Source organism: Chrysemys picta, chromosome 25, assembly GCF_011386835.1.
Source record: "Chrysemys picta bellii isolate R12L10 chromosome 25, ASM1138683v2, whole genome shotgun sequence".
NCBI lineage: Eukaryota > Metazoa > Chordata > Testudines > Emydidae > Chrysemys > Chrysemys picta.
Window position 1 is genome coordinate 11,289,324 of NC_088815.1, and position 26,659 is coordinate 11,315,982.

General features: G+C 54.3%; 1 protein-coding gene and 1 long non-coding RNA gene across 3 annotated transcripts in view; one reads left to right on the plus strand and one right to left on the minus strand.

Moving 5' to 3' along the window:
- FSTL3 (follistatin like 3) overlaps positions 1–14,364 on the plus strand; it is a 45,043-nt gene extending 30,679 nt beyond the window's left edge. For both annotated transcript variants that reach the window (XM_042861890.2, XM_005281058.4), the window contains exons 3-5: positions 5,898–6,113; positions 10,803–11,030; positions 11,864–14,364. In XM_042861890.2, coding sequence (XP_042717824.1) covers positions 5,898–6,113; positions 10,803–11,030; positions 11,864–11,916 — 497 coding nt within the window. In that variant the 3' untranslated portion in view covers positions 11,917–14,364. The remainder of the gene's footprint in view (positions 1–5,897; positions 6,114–10,802; positions 11,031–11,863) is intronic.
- Positions 14,125–26,347, minus strand: LOC122174835 (uncharacterized). Its single transcript, XR_006177179.2, has 2 exons — positions 25,536–26,347; positions 14,125–17,753 (listed from the first exon to the last, which is right to left on the minus strand). It is a non-coding gene; the product is annotated as an uncharacterized LOC122174835 (long non-coding RNA).
- Positions 26,348–26,659: the final 312 nt, after the last annotated feature.

Below are 26,659 nucleotides of genomic sequence, written 5' to 3' on the forward strand. Positions count from 1 at the left end.
TAGTGTTATGGGAGCATCTAGAGACACAGTACGTCTACGCTGCAAAAAAACACCCTGTGGCAGTAAGTCTCCGAGCCCGGGTTAACTCGGGCTTGTGCTGCAGGGCTAAAATTGGCAGTGTAAACGTTCCCTCCCGGGCCCTGAGACCCTCTCCCCTCGCTGGGTCCCAGACCCCGGGCTCCGGCCGGAGCAGGCACATCGACACTGCTATTTTTAGCCCTGTAGCGTGAGCCCAAGTCCACTGACCTGGCGCGGAGACTCGCTGGCGTGGGTGTTTGTGGGTTTTTTTGCAGTGCAGAGCTAACCACAAAGGCCTGGTCTACATTTAAAAATTAGTTCAACCCAGCTACCCGGCTCAGGACAGTGAAAAACGTCACAGGTCGAGCTAAGCCCTGGTGTAGACGTGGCTCATTCGACGGACGAATTCTCACATCAACCTAGCCATTGCCTCTTGGAGAGATGGATTAACTACCTGGATAGGAAAACCCCTTCCGTCAACACAGGACGTGTCTTATCTGTGGCGCTCTAGCTGCAGCAGTACCCAGAGTGAGACTGTCCCTGTCCCAAAGATATTCGCTTAAATAGCGAGAGCAGGTAAAGGATGGGAGGTGAAACAAGGGAAGTGATTTGCCCAGAGTGACATGAGGCAGAGCTAGGACAAGAACACAGGTGTTCTGAGTCCCAGTCTGTTGTCATAGCTACTAGATCACAAACAGCCACTAGGAGCAGAGGTTTGGGGTCACATTTAAAATGGCATCGACTCCGGCGTCGCCCTTGGGGGAGTTTGGTCCTACAAAGCAGAAATCTCCAGCCATTGTCTGTTCTTGCAGCATTTCCACCATCTTGGCCTGGTAGCTTGGGGGACCGGCCACAGCGGACCTAGACAAACAGGCCCCTTTTTGGGTTGGGGTCTGACATGGAACCAGCAGAGTTGGTTCTGAGCCAAGTCTCTGCCGTGTCTGGCGCGCAGTTGTTTACACCCGTGCGGAGAGGTGTAAACGGAGCCCCCGTGGAACGGGGGAGCCATTTGCGCTCACTTTGCACTGGTGTCAATGATGACGTGGGCTGTTAGGCCCAAAGTGTGTGACCTTGTTTCTCCCTGCTCCTGCTCCTGCATGTGGGGGAGGGACGACCTGGAGGTTCCCCCTGTCGTGGCCCATGGTTCTACGTTCTATCAGGATCAGGAGGTGCGGGGGTTTATTCCCTGCCCCGCCACTCCCAGCCAAATCCTAGAGCAACAGGAGCAGAAGCGCTGGTCGGGGTAGCAGGGCACAAGCAGCAAGATCCCCAACTAGAGGCAAGAGCCCAAGGGGGCGAAGTTGGCATCCTGGGTGGCCCCGAGGACTGGAACGGCCCCTGACATCGATCAGAATAACGCCAAGCGGGCGCTGTGTGACAGCTGCCTTTGGGCTGCCCCGCGTTCCAGAGGAGCCTTGCGTGTCCATGAGGTGCACTGTGGAGACTCCTCCCCCCACTGCTGGCCCTGCCCCCTGCATGGGGGCTTGCAAGGGGGCAGCGTAGGACGATTGACTGCCGCCCCACACTGTGCAACTCCCCCCAGTCCTGTTGGAACGCAGTTCCAGCCCTGGACACCGCTGAGGAGCAGAGATCTGAGTGTGCTAAGCCAACTTGCAGCGGCTCGTTCCCGGTGAAATAACAGTTTCCTCTTGCCAGATCCTCCCTTTCCAGCTGCCCGCCGCAGATTTCCATGTATTTATTTACGGCTCTCCCCTTTCAACATCTCCAAACGTCTTTATAGAACGGGCTCGTTCAAAAAATGGAAACGCTCCAGTTTGTGCGTTCCAAGCCCTCCAGATGTTTCGGAGCAAGCCAGAGGCACGGATCCTCGCGTCACACTTGCGCGGCCATGTGAGGACAGGCCAGAAGACCTGCTGACCGCAGTTGTAAGGGAGTGGGTTGGAAAGGTCGCGTGGTTCTTTGAGTCATTTGTTTTACAAAGGCCATTAACGAACAGCCTTCCCCCGCCCTTATGCACCCCTCTCCTGCCTGATCACAGACACTGCTGCCTCCCTGCCCTTTAATCAGCCTTGGAGAGGTCTCCAGAAGGGGAACAACCTGACGGGTAGTGAGAGAGGCTGGAGGTAAAACTGAAACTGCCCTCCTGGTCCTTGATTCCTTATAGAGACCAAGCCCAGGCTGCAGGATTCAGACTTGAAACTTCCCCCAATTCAAGGTTCTGAGGATTGGGTCTGCTTTTGATGTCTGACATGGCTGGGTCGCAGGCAGGCTGGGAGGGAACAGAGGTAGAGGTCCTGATTTAATGAGGGAAGTCAGAATCTGCCTCCAGGTCAATGATTACTGTTCACTGCACCTCGGCCAGCACTGCGGGGCTGAGGTTGGGACCCCACGGTGCCAGGCACGGCGCAGAGCACGAGCCAGCCCTTCCCCCAGAGATCTTACAATTGACATGCACAAGGCGGGCAGAGGGAAGATTATTCTCCCAGTTTTGCAGTGGAGAAACTGAGGCACAGAGCGACGTGGGGGCCAGGAGCTTTGGACAGCCTGGCTGCTTCTGAGCCCTTCTGAAAATCCTAAGCAACTTGCTGGAGGTCACGTGATGTATCAGAGGCCGAGCCAGCAATTAAACCCAGCTCTCCTGCGTCACGTGCTGAGAACCAGCCTTCCTCACTCACCGCGTCCAGGAGGAGGTAACAGAGCTCCTTGATCTGCTCGGCTTCTGCTTACGTTTAGCTCTGCTGCTGTAGCCAGGCACCGATCCGCTGCACGGGATTTATCAGCGCCTCAGGATCCCGGAGACGAGAGGATCCCAAAGCAAGAGGAGGAACAAACTCCCCACACTGCAGAAACCCCCATAAAGTCCAATCTGATCCTGCCCGTTCCCCAGCGGGCCGGAAAGGAACCTCCCCCAGAGCTAGCCGATGAGCAGGAGGCCTTGGAAAAGGGCAGGAGGGACGCCCTGTATCTGCGATCCAGCTCCTGGCTCTGCTCCAGGAGAAACGGTGTCTCTCTGCCCCTAGCATAGTGTCGCCCCCCTGCGCTGCAGCCAGGTCCGCTGGAGAGTGGCAGAAAGGTCCTGGCAGCACCCCCAGGGCTCCTGAATGGAGGAGGGTGCCAGGGTTCCATGGCAGAGGCAGGTTATGTTCCTTCTGGGGTATTCTGGGTCCCGGCGGGGCACTGCAGAGCTAACCTGGGCGAGGGGCCGGGGCTGCTGGGAATGGAGCAGTGGCAAACCCCCCCCTCGCCCCCAGGCTCATGCTTTATCTGTCTAGCAGTCCTCACTGCCACCCCCGGCGCAGAGAGAGCCCTGCGCCTGCTGGAATCGCCCAGCCCGGCTCGCCGAAGGGCGTGGCCTGTTTGGAGCGTGGCCCATGCCAGGCGAGCTCAGCCGAGGCTCGTCCACGTGAAAGAGCTGCTTCCCGCAGGAGCTAGCCCCACGTCGCTCATTTACTCAGCCCCGCAGAGCTAGGGACTCTGACTCACAAGACAGGCCCTGTTCCAGGCAATGGCTACTGCTTGGATATAGAGCTCCGGGTGCAAACAGGGAAAGCAGCTGGTCCCCTGCCTGGGGATTTCCCCTCTGCAAAATAGGGACAAACTCCTGGGGGAATTCCACCTTCCTCCTACGCGATCTTCCAGGGAAACCGCACCACACCATGTCCACAGTCAATCCCTTCCCCTTATTGCATGGGGTCACTTCCTCCCCCCCCCGAGCTCCAGGGGTAACATTCCCCAAGCCCCCCGCCTTCCACTTCAGGGAAGGAATGACTCCGCAGGGGGAGAGTTCTCTAGGTCCAAAGAGACACATTTCAAGTAATACCGTGGTGGGCGTCCGTGTTCCCCTGCTCCAAACGGGGCAGTAAAGCTGACCCCGCGGCCGACAGGCTAGAGAAGATGCCGAGAGCACTGGGGAAGGTAGCCGTCCTGCAAAGTCACACTTGTGGAATATGCTGTAAATGCTCCCACTGGAGCAACCTGATTTCCCCCCTCCCCCCCGCCGCACACCTCCAACCTCTGGAGACGTGATAACTAGCCTCTCATAGGAGCCAATGTTGCCTCCCCCCGGCTCGCGCTGCGCGCTCCCCAAATGTCTCCCGGGTTTGGGGGAAATTCTGCGGCTTGCCACACACGCACATGAGTTCAACGGCCCCGTTGAACCCGCGCAGACTGTTTTTGCTAGGAGGCGACCCAGTGCGACAATGCAGCCATCTGTTTCTTCCTCCCCTGCCCGTAGGAAAGAGGCGTCCCAGACAGATTTCCCCCCTCGCTGTTGCCCATTCTCGTTTTCAAGTCACGGAGGCCTGGAGCGAAACAGGGCTGGGTATTGTTTCGGGAAAGAGAACTTGTTGATCACACAGCCGCGTGCACAGGCTGGGCTTTCTGGAGGGTGCCGTGCACAACAGAGCAGGGTTCTCTGTTGCACGAGAGAAAGAAATGTCTCTAAAAAAAAAAAAAAAAACAGCTGGCAGTTGAACACAGGGGCCAGCCCCTCGACTGCTGTAAACCGGTCTGACTCCACTGATGAATGGAGCGACTTCTCCAGCTGCAGATCTGCTCCGTTATTAGGGTTGCCCGGTGTCCGGCTTTCGACCGGAATGCCTGGTCAAAAAGGGACCCTGGCAGTTCCGATCAGCACTGTTGACCGGGCCGTTAAAAGTCTGGTTGGCGGTGCAGCGGGGCTAAGGCAGGCGCCCTGTCTACCATGGCTTTGTGCGGCTCCCGGAAGCAGCAGCATGTCCCCCCCTCCGGCTCCTATGTGTGGAGACAGCCAGGGGGTTCCGCACGCTGCCCCCGCCCAAGCGCCGGCTCCACAGCTCCCATTGGGCAGGAACCAGACTGTTATGGGGCTGAGTGGCTCAGGACTTTGTGTCATTACCCTGTAGTTACACAGGATTGAGGTGACGCAGGGTAAAGCCTGGGCTACCGGGCATGATCTGAAACTGAACGCTCAATCAAGGAAGTTCTGCGTCCGGATGGAGGGCAAGTTTCATTCAAGCTGGAGGGAACAACCCCTCATCTAGACAAAGCCCGGGGAGCTCTCCACATCCAATCCCCCAGGGCTGACCCCAGCGAGAACCGGTAGCTGTTACCATCTGTTTGTGTAACGAGTTGGGTGGGTCTTGGGGGGGTGGGGTGGTTCCTAGGAGACGGGCCCGCACGTCCCAAAAGCCAGCACGGCAGCAAGCACTCTCGATGATGGCCCCAGCAGAGTCCAAGGACTGAGCAGGCCACGGTGCTGTATCCTCTCTCCCCCAGTCTCTGGCCCAGCTGGGGGCTGTTAAGAGCAGCATACAAGAAGCCTTTGACCGGGCTCAACAAGAGGCATCACTGGTCCGATCGAACCCAGGACCAATACTGTGTTGTCTTGAGCGCCCCCTACTGGCACCGTCACTGTGGACCCTCTGTTTAGATCTGCGCCGCCATCCCTCATTGATCGAGCACTCTCATAACAGGAGGTGCTGTGGGGAAGCTTGGGCTGCTTGCTCCGGTCCTGTGATTAAAGAAAGGAGATAGGATAGGATAGGCTATCTCCTAGGACTGGAAGGGACCTTGAAAGGCCATCGAGTCCAGCCCCCTGCCTTCACTAGCAGGACCAAGTACTGATTTTGCCCCAGATCCTAAGTGGCCCCCTCAAGGATTGAACTCACAACCCTGGGTTTAGCAGGCCAATACTCAAACCACTGAGCTATCCCTCCCCCCCTGATTTCAGTCCTTGTGGGCCTTAAGGGGTTAATTCATCTTTGCCTCACACTGGGGGGCTGGTGAGCAAGATTTGAACCACAGCTGGTTCTTGGTCCGCTCTTGTGTCTCCCCGGTCCCCTTGCAGCCTTCGATCCCTCTGCAGAGGGAGAGGACGCGCCCCGGTGCAAACCGAGTGGGGGCTCCCTTGTGCTAACGCCTCTTTCCTTTCCCCCCAGAGACCTGCGAGGGGGTGGAGTGCGGCCCTGGCAAAGTCTGCAAGATGAAACACGGCCGTCCCCACTGCGCCTGTGCCCCGGATTGCTCCAGCCTGCCCAGGAAGCTGCAAGTGTGCGGCTCGGATGGCTACACCTACCGTGACGAGTGCGAGCTGCTGACAGCTAAGTGCAGAGACCACCCCGACCTGGAAGTGATGTACCAGGGCAAATGCAAAAGTACGTCGGGCCCCCCCCTTTCTCTTCCCGCGTCCTGGCCCTCTCCCTGCATGCGACGGGCAGCCTTAGTGGAACGATCCTAAAAAACCCCAAAGCGAGTGTGTTTCAGGTTCCCTTGGTAATTGGAGGAAATGGTGCTCAATCATTTCAGATTGTCCTTGCTTCTCCGGTGCTGTCAATCTGGATGTTCTCACGGGTCACCCTTTTCACCAAGGCAGCTGATCCTCACCGAGGGCAGCTTCCCCAGTAGCTGGCACTTGCAGCCCTCGCACATTCAAGGCTTGGTACAAGCATTCCCCCGCTCCTCATGTCTGGTATCTCCTGCCCCCTGGAGGTGACTTTGCAGCGATTCCCCTACTGAAATACCCGTGGCGTATCCCTCTAGCGTGGGAGATTTCTATACTGGGCAAGGAGCATGGGGCTGTTCCCCTGACATGCCCGCTGTGCCGCCTGCAGCGGAAATGGGAATTCGTGGTGGAAGGGCAGGGTCCTATTTAGAGTCGATTGTTCGTGGGTGGAAACCCATCACCCCCAGTGGAGCCGCACGCATTTATGCCTGGTCAGAATTCATAGAATCATAGAATGTCAGGGTTGGAAGGGACCTCAGGAGGTCATCTAGTCCAACCCCCTGCTCAAAGCAGGGCCAATCCCCAGACAGATTTTTACCCCAGGATTGAACTCACAACCCTGGGTTTAGCAGGCCAATGCTCAAACCACTGAGCTATCCCTGGCCCCCTCAATGCAAGAGTGGAGCTGGGAGGAAAGCTCTGGACGGCAGCGTGTGGGTCACTGGCACATGGGCTGGCAGGCCAGAGCTGGGTTTGACCTACAGGCCGTTCCCCCACTTCTTGCCTCTGAGCCAGAAGCTTTAGAGTCCGAGAGAGCCCCTGTCATGACTCATGCTCCAAGCCAAGGCCTGAAAGGGGGTTGCCCTGTTTGAGGCCCGGTCTTCCAGCTGAGCTGTTAAGTTGAGGCCCCTCCTGACCATGCTCCAGGGCCATTGAGAGAGAGGTTAATCCATCCCTCAGGATCCCCAAACCCTTTCCAATCTGGAGACATGTGAATCCCCTCGGCCGTGCCCAGGCTGAGACGTGGCAGCTGGTTCCAGGGCTGAGCGGGCCCCACTCAGCAGATCCCTGCTGCTCCGTTTGGATCATCCCTGCGCCCTGGCCAGCGTTCACTTTCCATAGCCCAGTTTCCAACGCTAAGGGCTGTGGTCGGAGCACAGGCTCCTGTCTCCTGCAGGGCCTCTGACCTATTCAGCCAATCACTCTAAGGGTGCTCTGGGGGTCTAGGAGCGGAGCTGGGCCAGAGAGATGGAGTTCAAATCTGGGCTTCTCTAAGGGCTAGGGTGACCAGGCAGCAAGTGTGAAAAATCGGGATGGGGGTGGGGGGTAATAGGCGCCTATAGAAGACAAAGCCCCAAATATCGGGACTGTCTCTATAAAATTGGGACATCTGGTCACCCTACTAAGGGCCAAGGTGGGGCCAATCTATTATCTGGTTCGGGCCTAGTTCTGGTTTTATTGTATGTCTTTTCATGGGTTATTTTAATGTGACAGGGGGCCCAGTATGAGAGATCTGTCGTTCTCCCTAGGTGGAAATGCCGTGAGGAGAGCAGATGTTGCATTATTTTATCCTCCTAAATAACAATACCAAGCTCCTATCTTGCACTTTTCTCCAGTAGAGCTTAAGACTCTTTACAAAGGAGGCCAGTGTCATGATAACCCATGGGGCAACTGAGGCACAGGGCAGTGAAGCGACTTGCCCACAGTCACCCAACAGGTCATTGGCGAAATAGAACCAAGAAATCCTGAATCCCAGTCCAGTGCTCTGTCCACTAGGCATCACTGTCTCCCATGTCCCCTGAGGCTAGAGCCTCAGCTGTTCTCCCACCGTTGGCCTAGCCCCAGTGCAGCACCACCCATGCCAGCCCTGAGCAGGATGAGACGCCTCACTGTAAAAACCCCCAGCACCAGGTCTGCATTAGTGATCCTGCTTTGGTTGCTTGCCTGGGCAGAGCTGCACTGGGGCCAGGACTTAGGGAGGACAATGTGTAGCGCTGGCTGGGACCTGAGCCAGAGAGAACCAGGGGGTCTGCATGTGTCCAGCAGCTGGGATAAATGTAGCAAATGATGAGTAAGAACCAGAATCTTCGAATACTGAATAGCCCGATTCTGCCACTCTCTTTGCATAGCAAGTCCCCAGGGGAGGACCTTGCCTAGCAAGATACCACTCAGCATGGGTACCGGTGGCAGCATCGAACCCTGAAGTCTTTGAGGTTTTGATGAAGAACCTGTTGAAACTTACACTGGGATAATTCCCCTGGCTTCCATGGGTTTTCCTCTGATGTACATTGGTGTAAGTGAGATGAGGATTAGGCCCCCCCCCCCCCCCCCGTGTCTACCTCACCCTGCTGCATCTAAGAGCTGTAGGGAGTCTCTGGGTATGTCTCCACTGCATTGCAAACCTGGATCTGGGGGAACCGGATTTGTGGACTTGGCGTTTCCAAGTCTGCGTTTGAGCGTCCCACTGCATTGTAAACCTGGGTTTACGTTTGCTGGACCAGAGTCTCCCAGTTGTGCTAATGCGACCATACTGCACTGCGCAGCTGCGTCCACACTGCAAAATGACAGAGCTTGACCCAGCCTCCTCCCAGAGTCCTAGGACCCAGGTCCTGAGTGCTTGCTGACCCGAGTCCTATTGACTTGTGTGTGGACAGAAGTGGGGCTTGGGCTCAGACGTGGGACAGAGCCTGGGCTTAGCGTGCAGTGTAGACACCCCCCTCGGAGAAGTGCATAACCGCACGTAGCAGAGGGCAGATTCTCAGCTGCTGCAAACTGTCATAAATAGAACAATGAGCATTTACACTGGTTGTGGATGTGGCCCCATACGTACTAAGCTGACGACACTTAACGGAAGCTGAGGAGTTAAGGTGATAAGTGGAAGGCGTTATTTTTATTCTTTAGGTAACCGGAACCCCAAGACATTTGCACCCTGATCTACTGCTGTGGGGGTTACTTTATCCATCACTGAAATGCAGCCACCTCTGGGTGATAAGTGGCAGATATTTAACAGTGCACAGCAACGTATATCCTCATTTGCTCCAAATTGCAATAGGAAGTGTATGACTCTAAAGGCTTTTGCAATCGCACCAGCATGAAGTGGGTATAAAATGCTGCCCTTCTTCGTCGTAAGGGATCCTCCTTCGGCAATAACTGCACAAGGGGCAGGGCGACAGGACCTGACAGCCCCAAAGTCTCCCTGAGCAATGGGATTTTTAAGCCCTATGTACTCACTGAAATACGATGCCCAGTATTGAATGCGCTGTATATTCTACACTGGAGTAGCATCTTCTGATGCGTAAACAGCTCTGGATTTAATGGGGGTTTTAAATACATCACCGACGAAAGAACAGCGGCCCATAACATGTCACTTAGATGCATCCAGCTATTGTTTTAAAAAAAACAGACCAGAAAAACATCCCAAACCTGCCAAGGTCTGGCAGCTTTATTATGCCAATTATTTTTGCCAGCCCCCTCTCTGAAATTCCTTCCTGTCGAAATCATCTTAAAAGCCAAATCTGGGGAGTTGGGAGCTGGGCTGTCGAGTCACCGCCTGATCCAGCTTCAAAAAGAGCTGAAGTTTTAAACCCCTGTGAAAGAGTGTTTATAATCTACAGTAAGTGATGACGCACGCTTGCCATGGAATGCCCCGTCTGCTGGAGTGTGTGAGCGTATGTGTGTACACAGCGGAGATGGGACGCAGGCGGGCTGTCAGAGCAGAAATCAGCCGTTGCTCCATGTGTTCTGGCTAGCTTAGCGTGCGGGTTCGCACTCTTGTGACTGCTCAGTGGGTCGAGAACCCAGCAATTTGCCGGTTCCATTTGGTTCTGGCTGGGCAGTGCCTAGGGATGGTAAAGCCACTATTTGCTGCTTGTTTTAATTTGGAGTGAATTGTAGTACCCAGGTCACGGGACCCTGGCATTAGGTACAGGGCAGACAGGGGCATCCCACACACAGTGCACCTCTATTCTGACTTCCAGCACCTGTGCTGGTCTAAACCAGGGTCCCAGTGTTGCTCTGCTCTGCTGTTGCACCTAAATTCTGGCCTACATATCCCTCTGCCCTCTTCTGAGCACAGACCATCAGTTGGGCAGTGGAGAGGGGCCAAAGGAAGGGTCACTGGTTTATATCCGCTGAGGTTTGGGGAAGTGTGCAAGTGTCATGCCCGGGGCAGATGAGGCCATGGGATTCATTGCACTTATGATCCGATTTGCTCCTGTACCCAGATCTACAGAGGCACGAACAAGTAGCCATCAGATGCACAGCACCGTCTAAAACCACATAGGCTTCTTCCTTCTGCTGGTGAAGAGAAGCAAATGTTTGCCAGTAGCCAAATATCTGGATTTGTGCTGAATAAAAGAGGGGAAGCACAATTTCCAGGGAAACTTGTTGCTAAACCCTGCTCCCAGTTACCTCAATGTAGAGCTGGAGAAACCTCACTGAAACCAGTGGGGTTATTCCGGAGTTAATCTGGCGAAACTAAGAGCAGTATTTGGTCCACAATGAATGCTGCCCTCCTCCCCCGTAAAACAGCAGCTGTAAAACTTCCTGTTGATGGAGCATGAACCACGCGCACACATGCTCCGCCCAAGCTCACTCTCCGGCTTGTGACTGCTTCCCTTAGAGTCCTGCTCCAGCGTGGTGTGCCCCGGGACTCACACCTGCGTTGTGGACCAGACGGGCAGCGCCCACTGTGTGATGTGCAGAACGGCCCCCTGCCCGGATCCCTCCACCGTGGACCAAACTCTCTGCGGCAACAACAACATCACCTACCCGTCTGCCTGCCATCTACGGCGGGCAACCTGCTTCTTGGGCAGATCTATCGGAGTCCGTCACTACGGAAGTTGCTTAGGTACGTTTCACTTCTTGACCTGGAGAACATTCACCTGGGTACGGTGGATGGGGGGGTGGTTCAGAATTGGCTGGTAGGTCCTTCCACACAGTCAGGCCTTGCGTAAAGATGTGTTGAGAAACAACCCAGACAACACTTGTAGGGGGCTTTTGAGAGTGGAAAGGGATTCCCCAGGCTGATGGCTCTTTCCTGTCAGCCCCGTGCCCTCTAATTTTAGTGCCTCCGTTTGCGAGCGTCCAATTTCTGCTTCTGACTGTTATCGCTTCGCTTAGAGAGATGGGGCATGATTTTCAACGGCACCGGGCACTCACTATTCTAGCTGAAGTCAATGGGGCCGGATTCTCAGATGGGCTCCTGGCGTTGGGTGCTGAGCATTAGGGGAAATCCGTTCCTCGTTTTGGGGCCTGAAAGGGGGGGTGAGTTCTGCTGAAAATCTGGCTTTTTTTCTGGATGCTGAGTGCTTGGGAGTCCATTTGGTGGATTGGAAATGGAACCCCCAGACTCAGGCACCCCAGATTATCCGGGCGGCTTTAGATGATGTGGCCGCGCTGTAAACAACTTGCTCGAGGTCACCTTCTGAGCCGGGAGAAGAGCTGGGAATAGATCCCAGGTGCTCAGCTGCCCCTGATCCAGAGACCTGCCCCCTGGGGACTGGTCTGAGAACTGTCCCGAGAGCAGAGTGATGACTTTTGACCACTCTTGTGATGGGCCATGTTACACCAGTGACCTGGAGATGAAAGGCTCCATGGCCCAGTCCCGGTCCCCTGAGCCCTCCAGACTGTAGTGTTTAATATTGCCCTGCAACTCATTTTCTTTTATGGCTCTATTTACAGCTGTGGCCAAGTTCCCCCTCGATGTGGGCGATGCCGAAGAAAACTATGTGTGAAACACTCCTTCTTTGCCAAGAGGCCGAACCCAGGAGACAGGGGCATTATGTGTATATTGTACAAACCATATACCTGATATTTATTAAGATGAAAGATTCTTATTTATATCTGTTTATGTTATGAAGACGCATAGGGCCCGATTCTCATTACTCCGTTCCTGCGTCTGGGGCACGGGAGGGAGATTAGGGTGGCTTTAAACCACCTTTCTGCTCCTCATAGTCCTGGGTGGTTCAGAGCCATGGAGCCCATGGGAGGCAGTGACTAGCCGTAGCACGGAGCACTCCAACCATGTCTTCAGTCTGGACTGGGAGCAGGACCATTGTACTATCTTTACACCAGCTCTACACTGACTGGGGAGGCCCCCACGTGCAGGAGGGTTGTCTGGGGGCCATTTCCACCTTTCTTAAGGCCCCTTTATGCTGCCAGAGGGTCCTAGTGTCCCTGAGAATTGGGCCCACGCTGTATACTAGCCCCAAGACAGCACTCCCGGGCGTATTTATTTTTTTGTTTTAATTCTTGGTGCCCCCATCTGCAGAAGTTCCTGGACCTGTCCAGCGGGAATGTGAGGTTGAGCCTTCCCTTGTGGGACTTTCTGTCCTAGGGGCTCAGTGTGGGGATGGACAGCTCCCGACGGCAGGAAACTCAGTTCAGAGCTGTGGTTGTTGTATCTTTTGTTTTCCTAAGCTTGTCCAATCCAGGTTCCCATGTAATAAGCAATGTCAGTGAGGACGCAGAGGTAACACAACCTCGCACACTGCCCTCGAAGCCAGGTTTCACACAACGGGCAAAGCTGGGCAAACCTTTGCCATTATAATGCCATGCCCCTGGGTGGCTCATTGGCAGCAGGGATAGAACCTGAGACCTCTGGAGCTAAAAGCATCAGCTCTGTTAGCCAGTGCTGTGGCAGGCTCATTGACCTAGACAGGGACAATGTGCCACATGAGTGGGTTACACCAGCCTGGATCATTGCAACTGCAAAGGGCTCCAGTCTGGATTCAGAGCCAAATTTACCCAGAATTCAGTGGTGTTGGTCTCTTAGTTCAGGCCCATCTCGGTAATACCTCTGGGCTTCATTTTTCATTGTCCTGCACCTTTGCATAGGGCGACCAGACAGCAAGTATTAAAAATCGGGACGGGGGTGGGGGGTAATAGGAGCCTATATAAGTAAAAGACCCAAAAAATCGGGACCATCCCTATAAAATCGGGACATCTGGTCACCCTACCTTTGCGGAGCCACTGATGCTGGTGCAAAGCAAGTATGCATGGTAGCACTTGGCACTCGTTCGGAGGCTGTGAGACAAGGCATCTGAGACCAGGGCCCCAAGGGGATGTGCGTTAAAGAGACAGGCAGGCAGCTTTGGTCCCGACTCTGACCTCTCCTAACGTCATTACAAACCTGATCTCACCTACATCAGCTTTAGGGGAGTCGCTCTGATTGACAGCGGTGTAAGTGAGAGGAGAACCCGGCCCAGTGCCTTTTGGGTTTTAAATGTAATTCTGGGGTTTTCAAATCAGTCCCTCGATCGCCATCAGGCCCACGCTGAAAGGCCACTGCTAGCTACAGAGCATGCTGCAGGTTGACTGCAACCTCTGTTTCCAGACTGGCCCCCTTCCCCCAGCTGCTGACCCTGGGACACAAACGGGGGAGGAATCGCTCACTAGAAACGGGGGAGGGCAGTCGGGAAGAGAGGTGATGAGTGCTTGGCAAATAGGGAAGCGTTGCGAGACGAAGGTTGGCTGCGTGGTCAAGCCCTGAGGCTCAGGAGATCTGGGTTTAATTCCCAGCCCTGCCACAGCTTCTGTATGTGACTTTGGGGTCCCTGTGCCTCAGTTCCGCACCTGTAAAAATGGGGGTGGTAGTCCTTCTGTTGTCTGTCTAGTCTGGTTAGCCTCTCCTCCAAACTCCTGCCTCTCTCTCTCCCTGTGTGTGTTAACAGAGCTCTGCCCACAGGGGTCCTGATGGCAACAGGAACCTCTAGTTGCTATTACATTGGGTTGGCCTGTTGTGTCCTGGAAGCGGTGCCTGGTTCCTGTGACACCCACCCCAGCTGCCCCTCTCCAGCAGGTTGGTTTCTTGAACCTCGGGACATTACAGCTGTCCCTGGCTTATCAAACACATCATAAGAACCTCATGGACACATTCAAAAAGGATCCTCAACTCAGCTTCCTCTGATCGCATCCCCAGTATTTATTTTTCACATCCCCGGCGACATCGTGTGTGTTGTGACCTGTGTAAATAGCGTATCGTCTCCAACACCACGCGGCTCAGAAACCATTGCCTTTATATTATTATATATATTAAAAAATCCCCTCTCTTCTATTTTTGTATGGTTGTGTCCCCATCCTTTACGTATGCCATGTAACATGTATGTTTCCTATTCCATATTGTTCGGGGGCATTTTACTGCTATGTTACATTTTGGGTTATAATTAAAAGGAATAAAACTAGTTCCACGTCGTCGTTTTCTTTTAGTAATTTCTAAAGTGGAGGCCGTGCCCAGATTCACAGAGCTGAAGGCCAGAAGAGGCCATTCTGATTAACTAGTCTAGTCTGACTTTTTGCATACCACAGATGAATTGCAACCAATGATTCTTGCAGCAAGACCAGTAATTTGTGGTCGAGCTAGAGTATGTCTTTAGGAAAGAGACATTTAATTTGATTGAAAGATGGCGAATGCTCAAGAATTCCAGTGAGTAATCGCTATTAAAAATGTGCATCTTTTTTCCAGTCTGAGTGACAGCATTGGAGACAAGAGTCTTCTGTCATCCATAGAACAAGTGCATCCTGGGTACCAACAGCACCAACTTCCCCAGCAATATATCTCAGCCCTGACCTTGGCCTCTCCACTGAGATTGACAGCAAAGGGGAGCAGTTATTAGCAATGGAGGTGGTGGTTTTTTGTGGTCTCTTGTCCCAGATGGGGGGTTGATTGAGACCTGCCAAACTCATTTCACATAGGCTGCCAAACAGCCATCATGTGGTAAAGCCATCTGGGCATCACTGACCAGAGCACATAACACCAAATGGAAGTTCCTCCGCTGTGGCAGAGACCACTGAAATCAGGGGAAGCCTTTCTATGGCCCTCATTACCATAGTATCAGTCTTTAATGTATTTAGCCTCACAACACTGCTGGGAGGTGGGGCAGTGCTGTTAGCCCCATTTTACAGATTGGAAACCGAGGCATGGAGCAACTGGCGGAGGCTGGGTGGGGTGGGGCAGATTTGGGGCTGGGTGAGGATGGAAGAGCTGGGGGGCAGAACTGGAGGGGGCTGGGTGGGGCAGATTTGGGGCTGGGTGGGGGTGGAGGAGCTGGGGGGCAGAACTGGCGGGGGCTGGGTGGGGCAGATTTAGGGTGAGGTGGGGGCTGGGTGGGGGTGGAGGAGCTGGGGGGCAGACCTAGTGGGGACTGGGTGGGGTGGGGCAGATTTGGGGCTGGGTGAGGATGGAAGAGCTGGGGGGCAGAACTGGAGGGGGCTGGGTGGGGCAGATTTGGGGTGAGGTGGGGCTGGATGGGGGTGGAGGAGCTGGGGGGCAGAACTGGCGGGGGCTGGGTGGGGCAGATTTGGGGTGAGGTGGGGGCTGGGTGGGGGTGACTAGTCCGAGGGCACACAGGGAGTCTGTCGCAGAACGGGGACTTGGATCCATGGCTGTAGAGTCTCAGGCTAGCACCCTAATCACTGGCCCATCCTTCCTTCCTCCCCCTTAATGTGACTAGGATCAGACCCTGGAGTGGAAATGTTTCAGACTCCATCCCCAATCCCCAATCGATCCAGTCCACTTGTCTTTGTTACCAGACCGCTTGTTAAAGTTGGTAGTTACTGAATCAGAGCGTTTTGGCAGAGTCCTTAAAGAAGTGATCTTCAGGTGAGATCATTGCAGATACTCAGGGGCAGGTAGCGTAACCCAATCAGGGAAATTACACAGGGGTTAATCATGCAAAACGCATTTGATCAGACTGGGTGAGCCCGTCAGTCCTTTCTGCACCTACTGCCCCTGGGTCATATTTGAAGGTGGCTGTTGGTACATCCCATTTTCGAGGCAGTACGGATTTATAAACTGGGCACTGGCCTGGGTGCCAGGCCTTGGTTCTGTTCCTGGCTCTGCCAGTGACCTGTCATGTGACCTTGGGCAAGTCACTTCCTCTTGGTTTCCTTCTCCATTAGACAGGGATAGTGAGCCGTGCCCAACTTTTGAGCTCTTCGAGATCTCCAGCATGATAGCCCGCTCCGATGGCCCCCTGAACGGCCCGCAACTTCCCGTGGTGCAGCTCAAATGCCCTTAATGCAATTTTATACCTTCAAGCCATATTGCTGCAAAGTTGGATCACAGTCACTTTAGTTCCCAATAAAAATGGCAGGGAAACATCACCGCATTCATGATATTTGAGCTGGTCGGTGGGGGTGGACAGATTAGATCCTGTCTCTGGTTTTCTCTCATGCCCCTGGCTGAATTCAATGAGATTGAGAGCAGGGTATGGGGCCAGATTCTGGGGTCACTTACAAGGAAGGATACTTTTGGAGAAAGAATAAATAAGCGGCATGAAGCTGTTTCTCAGTTTCTACTTTTTACTGAGAAACTTCTGGGCCCATAGCTGAGATTGGAGCACAGATGCGCTTAAAACAACAACGGCGCATAACACTGGCTCAAAGAGCAGGACAGAAAAGCAAATTCCTAGAGGCTTTGCACAGGCATCAGTCTGGCTGGTGCAGGCTGAGCCAGAAGGTGTGTGTGAATGTGTGTACACAAGTCTCTGCAAGTGCATGTGTGTGTGTCTCTGTGTGTGTACAAAGTGCCTGTGTGTGTGTCTGTGTGTGTGTGTGTGTGTGTACAAAGTGCCTGTGTGTGTGATGATGCATTTGTGGGTCTTTGAGTCCACACATGAGTCTCTATTAAGTGCCTGGGTGTGCGCCTGTTTGTGCCTGTTGTGCGAGCAGACCCATGGCAGTCAGGCCACGCCCACAGCTCTGGGCAGGTGCAGGGAAGCCCTGTCTCTAAGCTTGCTTAGCACAAAGCATTTCCAGGAGCCGAGATGATCAGCTACATGTCTAGAGCCAGATTTAATTCCAGCATTAACCAAGCCTCTGGTTTTGCACCCACCAAACACAGGCAGGTGCAACCATCTGCTTATACCTAACATGCCCTTGCAAATAACAGGAGGTGCAAAACTCCCCCAGAACACTCTCTTTGTGAAGAGAAGCCGGTGTTTGAAAGCCTGGCCTACACGGCAGTGTGGCAGAGGCAGGACAGACTGGTAAACCTCTCCTTCCCATGGGTGAGCAATGGCTTCCATGACGGGTGCCTTTGTTTGGAATACAATAGCACTGACAGAGATCCCTGACACAGACGGCGACATAGTCCATGCCCCAAAGAGTAACTTGCCCAACATCCTACTGCAGGGCTGGGGCTGAGTGGGGCTAGCCACTAAGCCACACCGCTTCCCACATGAGCAGATGTTTACACGGTGAGTAAAGGACTTCCAGACAGATTAGCTTGATCAGCTGAGTGCCTGGGACATTGGTCTTCCAGGGTAGAACAGTGCCCCGTGTTCCTTTAAAGGAGCTTTCTTCCTTAAGTGAACACACATCCCAGCTTGGAATCTGGCTGCCCAGATTTCTCTTATGAATAGGGCTAAAAACATCAACACTGCCCCTGCTGCAGACATATCCTCATGCGCCCCAGACAGCCCCGGTGGGCTTGGAGGGGCCCCTCCGGGCTAGCAGGTGAAGAATGCACTGTGGTACGGCCTTTGTTCCTGCACAGGAACGAGCCATGCCCCTGGCAAGCATCTGTTTCGACTTTGTGTTGGGTTTTTTCCAGCCTGGCCAAGTCTCCTCTCTATGCAGAAGAAAGAAAGAAAGAAAAAAAACAACAACCCTCAAATATGTTCCTAATATCAGCGTGTGCCATAAAGGTTTGGTATTTCACAACACAACTCCGGCAATTAATTGAGTCCCGATGTGTGACTCTCCCCGACATCCCCACACAACCTCATCCTTTGCGAAATCCCAGGAGCTGCCGTCTAAAACGGGCTGTGGCGATGGCGGGGGTTCTTCACCACAGTCGCTGTGTGTGTGTTTGGGGGTGGGGGGGACACACGAGTCTACTCAAGGAGTTTGCTCTCAAGGGGTGATAACTGACCCTAGTGCAGAGACCTAGCACACGCCCCGCCCCCTGGGCTGCACAGGCCCCACCCCCTGGGCTGCAGGGACCTAGCACACACCCCGCCCCCTGGGTGGCACAGACATAGCACACGCCCCGCCCCTGGGCTGCACACGCCCCGCCCCCTGGGCTGCAGGGACTTAGCACACGCTCCGCCCCCTGTGCCGCACGCTCCCCAACCCCTGGTCTGTAGGGACCTAGCACAAGCCCCGCCCCTGGTCTGCACACGCCCCGCCCCCTGGTCTGTAGGGACTTAGCACAGGCCCCGCCCCTGGTCTGCACACGCCCCGCCCCCTGGTCTGTAGGGACCTAGCACAAGGCCTAGGCACCAGCAGCGCCACTTAAGTCCCACTTTAGCCCTATGGGTGGATGTGGGACCGTAGTAGCGCTCAACTCTCGCCATGGTTTGCCCTCATGCAAATTTGAGCCCCGCTGAGTGGGTGGGGAGGGGGAAACGCCCTCTTCTTATTGGCCGTCTGCCTCTCTGCCCGCCTCCTCCAGGGGCAGAGCAACCAATCAGAGCTCTAGCTCCCCTTTCCTGCCCTCCTCCCCTCCTGGGAGCACCGCGTGGGCTCCTCTCCCTGCTCCTGCCGCAGGACCCACAGTGGCGGGGGGGGGCCGAAGCGCCCCTGGAGCTGCCCCCGCCCGGCTTGGAAGGGGAGGGGGGACGCTGCTGCAGCCCCCCGCGTTGGGAGTGTGGAGGTGAGGGGCTGGGGCAGAACTGGCGGGGGCTGGGTGGGGCAGATTTGGGGTGAGGTGGGGGCTGGGTGGGGGTGGAGGAGCTGGGGGGCAGAACTGGCGGGGGCTGGGTGGGGCAGATTTGGGGTGAGGTGGGGGCTGGGTGGGGGTGGAGGAGCTGGGGGGCAGAACTGGCGGGGGCTGGGTGGGGCAGATTTGGGGTGAGTTGGGGGCTGGGTGGGGGTGGAGGAGCTGGGGGGCAGACCTAGTGGGGACTGGGTGGGGTGGGACAGATTTGGGGCTGGGTGAGGATGGAAGAGCTGGGGGGCAGAACTGGCGGGGGCTGGGTGGGGCAGATTTGGGGTGAGGTGGGGCTGGATGGGGGTGGAGGAGCTGGGGGGCACAACTGGTAGGGGTTGGGTGGGGCAGATTTGGGGTGAGGTGGGGGTGCAGGAGCTGGGGGGCAGACCTAGTGGGGACTGGGTGGGGTGGGGCAGATTTGGGGCTGGGTGGGGATGGAAGATCTGGGGGGCAGAACTGGTAGGGGCTGGGTGGGGCAGATTTGGAGTGAGGTGGGGGCTGGGTGGGGGTGGAGGAGCTGGGGGGCAGAACTGGCGGTGACTGGGTGGGGTGGGGCAGATTTGGGGTGAGGTGGGGCTGGATGGGGTGGAGGAGCTGCTGGAGCAGAACTGGTGGGGGCTGGGTGGGGCAGATTTGGGGTGAGGTGGGGCTGGGTGGGGGTGAAGGAGCTGGGGGGCAGACCTAGTGGGGACTGGGTGGGGTGGGGCAGATTTGGGGCTGGGTGGGGATGGAAGAGCTGGGGGGCAGAACTGGCGGGGGCTGGGTGGGGCAGATTTGGGGTGAGGTGCTGGCTGGACTGGTGGAAGGGGAGGACAGAACTGGTGGGCATCTGGAGAGCGGAACTAATTTGGAGACTGGGGCACAGGGTTGATTTGGAAGTTGGAGGGAAGAATTCATTGCCGGGTAGGGGGCGGGCAGACAGATGTGGGGGGTGTAAACTCCTGCAGCAGGGACCAAAATCCTCCTACCCAATATGTCTGGGAGTATGGGCAGCACTAACACACCACCTCTCTCAATCTGGGGATGGGCAGTTCACCAATTGTTAGGCAGACTCAAAAAAACCCCACATAATCGCTGTGTAAATCGGCCCCCCAAACATGTGGCTATTTCCTGATCTGTTGGCATCCAACTCATTTATTTTTTGATCTCTTGAGGTTGGCAGTACTCTGCGTGGGACCTAAAGGGAGGTCCTGCCTTCTGCTGGGCTCCCTGAGCCGGTGAATTTCCGATTTCTCCGTTCCTAACTCAAACCCTTCCAGGTCCCACGTTCTGCCTTTGCTTATTGACGTTGGGTCAGTTTATGCTCCTCGCCGAGCATAGACATGAGATGCTGCTGAACTGCTACGGTTTGGGACGGTCGGGAGGCCGGTCACCACAATCTGCAGCTACGCTCTGTGTCCGCATGAAGAGGGTGGGGAATAAGGAGGGGGCTGATGGCTCCAGGAATATGTAGACCTGGCGGGTCCATACCCAGCTGTATAGCCCAAAGGCTGCTGCAGTAGTAGCCCTGGTACTGTCTGGCTAAGTATTTCTAAGGGTCCTCTCAGTGAGGTATCTGAGTGAGGACACAACTTTCCCCGCTCTGTCTGAAGGCTGTCGCAGAGAGATGGGTCTTGTATCTCACTCTGTTGTGGTAGGGTCCTTGGTCATCCCATCCCATCCCCCTCCCTACACCCTGTGGGAAGTAGTAGTAATAACAACCTCTAGCTGTTATCATCCAGAGATGTCCAAGCGCTTTACAAAGGAGGTCAGGATCCTTATCCCCATTTTACAGAGAGGGGAAACTGAGGTGCAGAGAGGGGGCGTGGCTTTCCCATGATCACCCAGAAGGCCAGTGGCAGAGCTGGGAATAGAATCCAAGTCTCCAAAGTCTCAGTCCAGTGCTTTGTCCACTATGTGTCATTATCCCTAATGTACAGGTGGGGAAACTGAGGCACGGTGAGGCAAAAGGCCAGATCCCATGAGGTGTTGAGCAGTACCCACTGCCCTCAGTGAAGTCAGTGGGACATGAGGGCATTCAGCACCACAAGGGATTGGGCCCATCCTCCTATGACAGAGTCATGGCAGAGCCAGGAGCCCTACAACCCTTGGTCTCTTGCTGTAACCCTGAGATACCTTTTAAATGTACTAAACTGGGTCTCCTGGTTTTACAGGATTTTCCTCACTAGCCTTGCAGCTTCCAAAGGGAACCTGCCGTTTTAAATCCACGACCAGAGTCACCAGTTCACTCCCAGCATGAGCCCAGTTTCACTGGCCGGTTCTGCCGGGTTGATTGCATGGCCAGAGTTGCGCAAGGCAGCTGGAATATACCTGTAAGTCTGGTCCCCTCTCGTTACCTGATGACTTTCAATGACGCCACCAAAAACTGCCTAGTGCTGCATTTCATGCAGGTATTTGCATGGCCCAGACTGCCGGGCAACTCGATACCGATTACTTAAAAACACGTTGAAGTTAAATGGCTGCTGAACTATTGAATCGACATAAAGCCGCAGGCGATGTGTTTTTAATCATCTGCTGGCTTTCCAGTAACATGCAATAACCGTCCCATTAACATCCACACCGAAGGCCCTGTTCTCATTGAGAGAGGAGCCCACGATTTGCCAGGGGCCCGTAACTCCCTCAGGATGATAGCGATTCCCTTCCTATCCTTCCCAAGCTAAGCCTCAAACTTTTATTGTCTCCAGCACCTATGGCTGCATTCAAATTCTCTTGAACATGGCACCAAGCTGGTTGGGGGCTTGGACACCACCCATGTGGGTTTCAGACTGTCCTTTTTTGGTGGTTAAAAGGGATCGTGGAGCGAGACCAAGTGAATTCAAACCTGACCAACTGTTTCGAAGTGAAACAACCTCCCCGGATATTCCGAGGGCTTCAACTTCAGAGCTGGGGTCAGCAACTCACCATGGCCTAATGGAGCCTGGGAAACGGGAGCCTCATCTGCACTAGAGGTTATTTTTGAAGATGTCCCACCACTGCTGCTCCCCTGACTTCAGTGGGAGTGGAACTGCATCTCCGGTTAGTCCTGTGGGTTCCCGAAAGGGTCGACCAGTGTGGGGGCTAAGGAGGGAAGGGTGTGTGCAAAGGAAGAATGGCTTCATCCGGTGTCTCTGTTCCTGGCTCTTCCATTGACTTGCCGTGTGACCTTGTGCAAGTCTTGTCTAGTCTCTTGTGGGCTGTAACATTTTGGTCTAATTTTAATTGTTGGGTTAGTGTGCGGGTGTTGAGTGGATGGTTGGCCTATGATACACCGGAGATCAGACACGATGACTGGCCTTAAACTCTCTGACTGTAGCTCACTCAGTCTCTCTGTGTCTTGGTTCCCATATCTGGCAGGGACAGGGAACTGTATGAATGCTTAGCGATAGAGCTGGGTGGGAAATTTTTCGGGGGAACGGGTTGATTTTGACACATTTCCCATTCCGAAAAAAATTGGAAATAAATAATAATAAAAAAAAAAAGTTTAGAAATTGTCAGTGTCCCATTTTGGATGGTTTTGAAACGAAAAGTCCCATTTTCAGTTCAAAACAATGTTTCTTTTCAAATGTAAGTTAATTTATAGTCAAAGGCTTTTTAAAATAAAAAATGTCAAAATTGAAATAAACATTTTGAAATGATCAACTGGACCATTTCAATGGACCCAAACTGACTTTTTTGTCCAGATTTTCAGTTGGCCAAATTTTTGAGATTTCCACTTCTCATCCTGATTTGGGACAGGAAAGTTTTTTTTGAAATCTTGACAAATTTTGCCGGACAGGAAATACAGTTCCTGCCCAATTCTGCTTTGCACCAGGGTCCCCGATCTAGAATGCTACCCTAATGTAACCATTATTAGTATTCCAGCAGATACTGTACAAACAGAACAAACACAGTCCATACTCCAAAGAGTTTACAATCCAAGTATAAATCACAAGATGTTCCCAAAAGGCAGTTGGCTCCTTAGAGAGGTAGAATCTCTTGGAACTCAAGTCTGGGGCCGGTGGCTTGTTTTGCAGTTGTTATTTCTGTTCTCGCTCTGATTAAATCCAAATGCTTTCAGCTCACCAGGGAGGTGCATGTCAGAGCCAGGCTGCATCTAACTTTACCTTGCAGTGTGTATTGTGTGTGGCTGGCTCTTTCCTCCTTTGATTTAATCCATCCTGTCTGGCAGCACCTTTGCCCCAGAATCTGGAGCTTTCTAAGTGGTTTTAGAGTAAACTCTTGTTTAATCACAATATTGAGAAGGAAATCCTGGTGCAAAATACAAGCATTCATTTGCAATTGATTAATATGGTGGAAATGCAGTTTAAAAAGCAAGACAGTCCTTGCCTCAAAGATTTAGCAAAGCGAACGTGTGACAAGAGACCGTGTGGAACAAGTGGACACCCATGGCAAGGTAAAAGTGTCCTGATTGTGGACAAAACAGGCCCATCGCCTTGTGTTCTGTCGGCATCAAGGCAGAGGGGATTCTGTGGGAGGAGAACATGGGGCCTTTGGCCCAGAGCCTCTGGGTCAGACTCCCATATCTGTGAGGATCGGGGCCGTTATTGGTTTTTTTTTTTTTTTTTTTTTTTTTTTTACAGGGAGCTCTTCCAGGGCAGAAATGCCCTCGCTGCTCAGGGATCAGTGCTCTTAATCTATTCCAGCCCAGTGCGTTGCCATTAGAAGCGCTGTTACGATGTGTTTGTATTCCAATAGCACTAAATGCCCATGCCAGGGTCAGTGCCCTGTTGTGCAAGGTGCTGTACATACACATAGTGAGAGACATGCCCTCCCCCAGAGAGCTGACAGCTGAAGTACACAAGACAGACTCACGAAGGGAGCAGAATATCTACAGACAGGCACCTGAGACAGAGAGACGAAGGGCCAGATTTCCAAAGGTATTTAGGTGCCTAATGGTGCAGGTAGGTGCCTAGGAGGATTTTCAAAATGCCTCTGCATGTTCGGTTCCTAACTCCCACTAGTTTCTTGGGATGGGCCTGGACTAGAACCCTGGACCTAGATGCTAGATCCACTCTCCATACAACCCCATGCCCCACCCCTTCCAAGCATGGAGGATTGGAATCTGTGTCTAAACCTGAATCCTCCAGGACTGTTATTCATGGCTCTCAAGTGCAGCCCCGCGGTGAGGTTGGGAAGCATTTACCAAGACCCTGTGGCAGCTGCAGTGCAGGACGAACATGTGACTTGCCCAAGATGCCCCTCGAGGTCAAACTCTCCCCAGGTGTGAGCCTGCTGAAGTCCATGGAGTTGTGCTAAGGATGTGAATTTGGTCTGGGGAGTCAGAAGAAATAGAACCCAGGAGTCCTGGAGCTGTTCTCCAGCCACTGCACCCTGTTTCCTCCTTTGTTTTTCCGCCTTCCTCTTCTCTTATAGCAGTTCAGGACCACCCCAGTCTCTCAGGCGCTGTCACTCCCCCACCAACTTATCGATGGGCCGTCTGCAAACCGAAGGGGCAAAGTCTGGGTTGGATTTCATGGCAAATGAAACCAATTGGGAACCCGAAGGGAAGGAGGAGAAATGCTCTAGGAGTGAGGCATCCTGCTCTAGGCAAATGATAGGTGGGGGAAAAACAGACTGAAGGGGAGCTGGGAGGTTGCAGCTGGGCTGTAGAACCAAAGGTTTTTTGGGAGGCAGTGTTGTCTAATGGCTAGGGCTCTGTACTAGAAGATCTCTTCTTGACTGTGCCCCTGATCTGCTGCATGACCTTGGGGAGGTCACTTCCCCATCTCTAAAAGGAGGATCATGACCCTGGAAAGTGCTCTGAGATCCGGAGCTGAAAGACCTGTGTGTGCTGGCAGTGGAGAGTTTCAAAAGTGACGTGCCATTGGTAGCATTCATGCTCCTCAACCCCTTAGGTGCTTTGGATAGCCTGCCCTTGTGTCTTTTCTGCGTAGCATCCTCCCTCTCTGCTCCTGGAAAGACAGGCCTGCGCAGAGAGCGACGATGAGCCATTGGCTGGCTCCGGGGCAGGGCGGAGTATAGAGAGCTCATCCCACGTCCACCTGCGTAAATACAGTATGTCATTGCAGTCCTCGCCTCGCTGCCAGCCCGGGGATCGCCGGTTCTCTCATCTGTCTGCTGCTGGGGGGTGGGTACAGGAGCCCGGGGCAGATGGGCTGTGGTTTCACAAGAGAGGCCTTTGTTCTTTTCCTCGAGGCCCGCTCCAGACTCCCATGCCTTTTCCGCTCAGCCTGCTGGGTGTGAATTTACTGCTGGGTTTTGACAGCCTTGGAGGCTGGAGGCCTCTGCTAATCCGCAGTACAGACCGCGCCAGGGCAATACCTCTCCTGTAACGGGCCTCTGCTGGCCCGGGGGAGGGGGGGTCGCTTTCCAGCGCCCATTCGGTCTTGGGCCTCTCTGTTGCAAGTGCTAATTGTTCCCTCATGCAGCTGTGATGGGGGCACTTGTCTATTGGAAACTTGACTGAGACCTGCCAAACTCATGCCACCTAGGATGGCAACCGGCCACCAGGACGCAACACCTTTGTCATGACCAGCGTGGGCTGGGCCCATTAAACCCCCTCCAAGTCATCCATTCTCCCCCAGCTCACTAGCCGGAGACATTTTTATTATATGAGGCCCCAACCAAGGCCCCAAAGGTGCGGCACGGTGCAAGAGATAGTCCCTGCCCCGAGGAGCTGAGTGTCGATAGACAAAGGAAGGATTATACTCCCCAATTTATCCCCAGGGAACTGAAGCCCAGAAAAATGAAGTGACTTACCTAAGGTCACACGCTGAGTCGGTGGCGGGGCATTGAACTCAGTTCTCCTGACTCCCAGCCCGGTGGTCGATAGGCTTGTAGGGGGCATTCGCTGGGGCTAAGGTTTTCAGAAGTGGCTACTGATTGTGGGTGCCCAGCTTGAGAGCTGTAGGGCCTGATTCCCGGAGGTGTCGCTTGATGCAATTAACGGGGGCTTCCCAGCCCTCCTCTGCACGGGACCCAGCGCGACACAGCAGCTGTGTGGCTGGAGAAGTGCTGTTTACGAGCTGCAAGGTTTAGAGCCCCAGTGGAATCCGGCCGGCTCCAGCCCTGGCCGGGAGTGGATGACTCAGCTGGGATTCCTGCACACGGGTCACTGGGCTGGGTCGCTCTTTGGAGCACGGGGCTGCCGTTCATCCCAGAACGCTGTCTCCCGCCACGGAACCGCCAGCCGGGGGCCTACAGCTCGCGTGCCTCGAGAGGTGGATGCAGCTCAGACCCTGCTTCCTGGATCGGTGTGGCAGGCTGGGCCGAAGCAGAGAGATCTCAGTGTATCAGGAATAGGGTCACTTGTTCCACGAGGAGGTACAGTGGCTTTCCAGGCAAGTGAAAGGCAAACTCCAGGCATCCCTCTCCCGGCAGCTCCGCTGCCCTCCAGGGAGCGAGACAACACAGGTGGGCATGGGCCATTGCAATGATGGGAGGCCTCCCAAACTAGACAGCATCTCCCCTCCCCACCATCTCCCCCATCAGTCTCTCCTGAAGAATCACAGCTTCCCTCCAGACTTCAAAAGGCAGAGACATCATCACGTCCAGTCTGCGCCGCCTTCTGCCTCTTCTCAGGCCTCTCTCGCTCAGGATGGTGGTGGCTAACCCCATCCTATAGCTTGTGGGCTATTGAGCATCTGAGCTGTATGCAACGCTGGGCACGTTCTGTCATTGACTAGGGGGCACCTGGCCCCGCGGCCATTGACTCAGCTTTCTGCCTTCAGTCTGCACCTCTGAAAGGAGCCGGGGGGCCAGCAGTGCCGGTCTCAGGGTGGGGCCCAGAGATAGAAGCTGTGAATTTAACAGGCTGGGCCTCCCGATGCAGATCATAAGTAGGCCGTGTGTCAGTGTGGGGTGGCAGTGTTGACTAGTGGTTG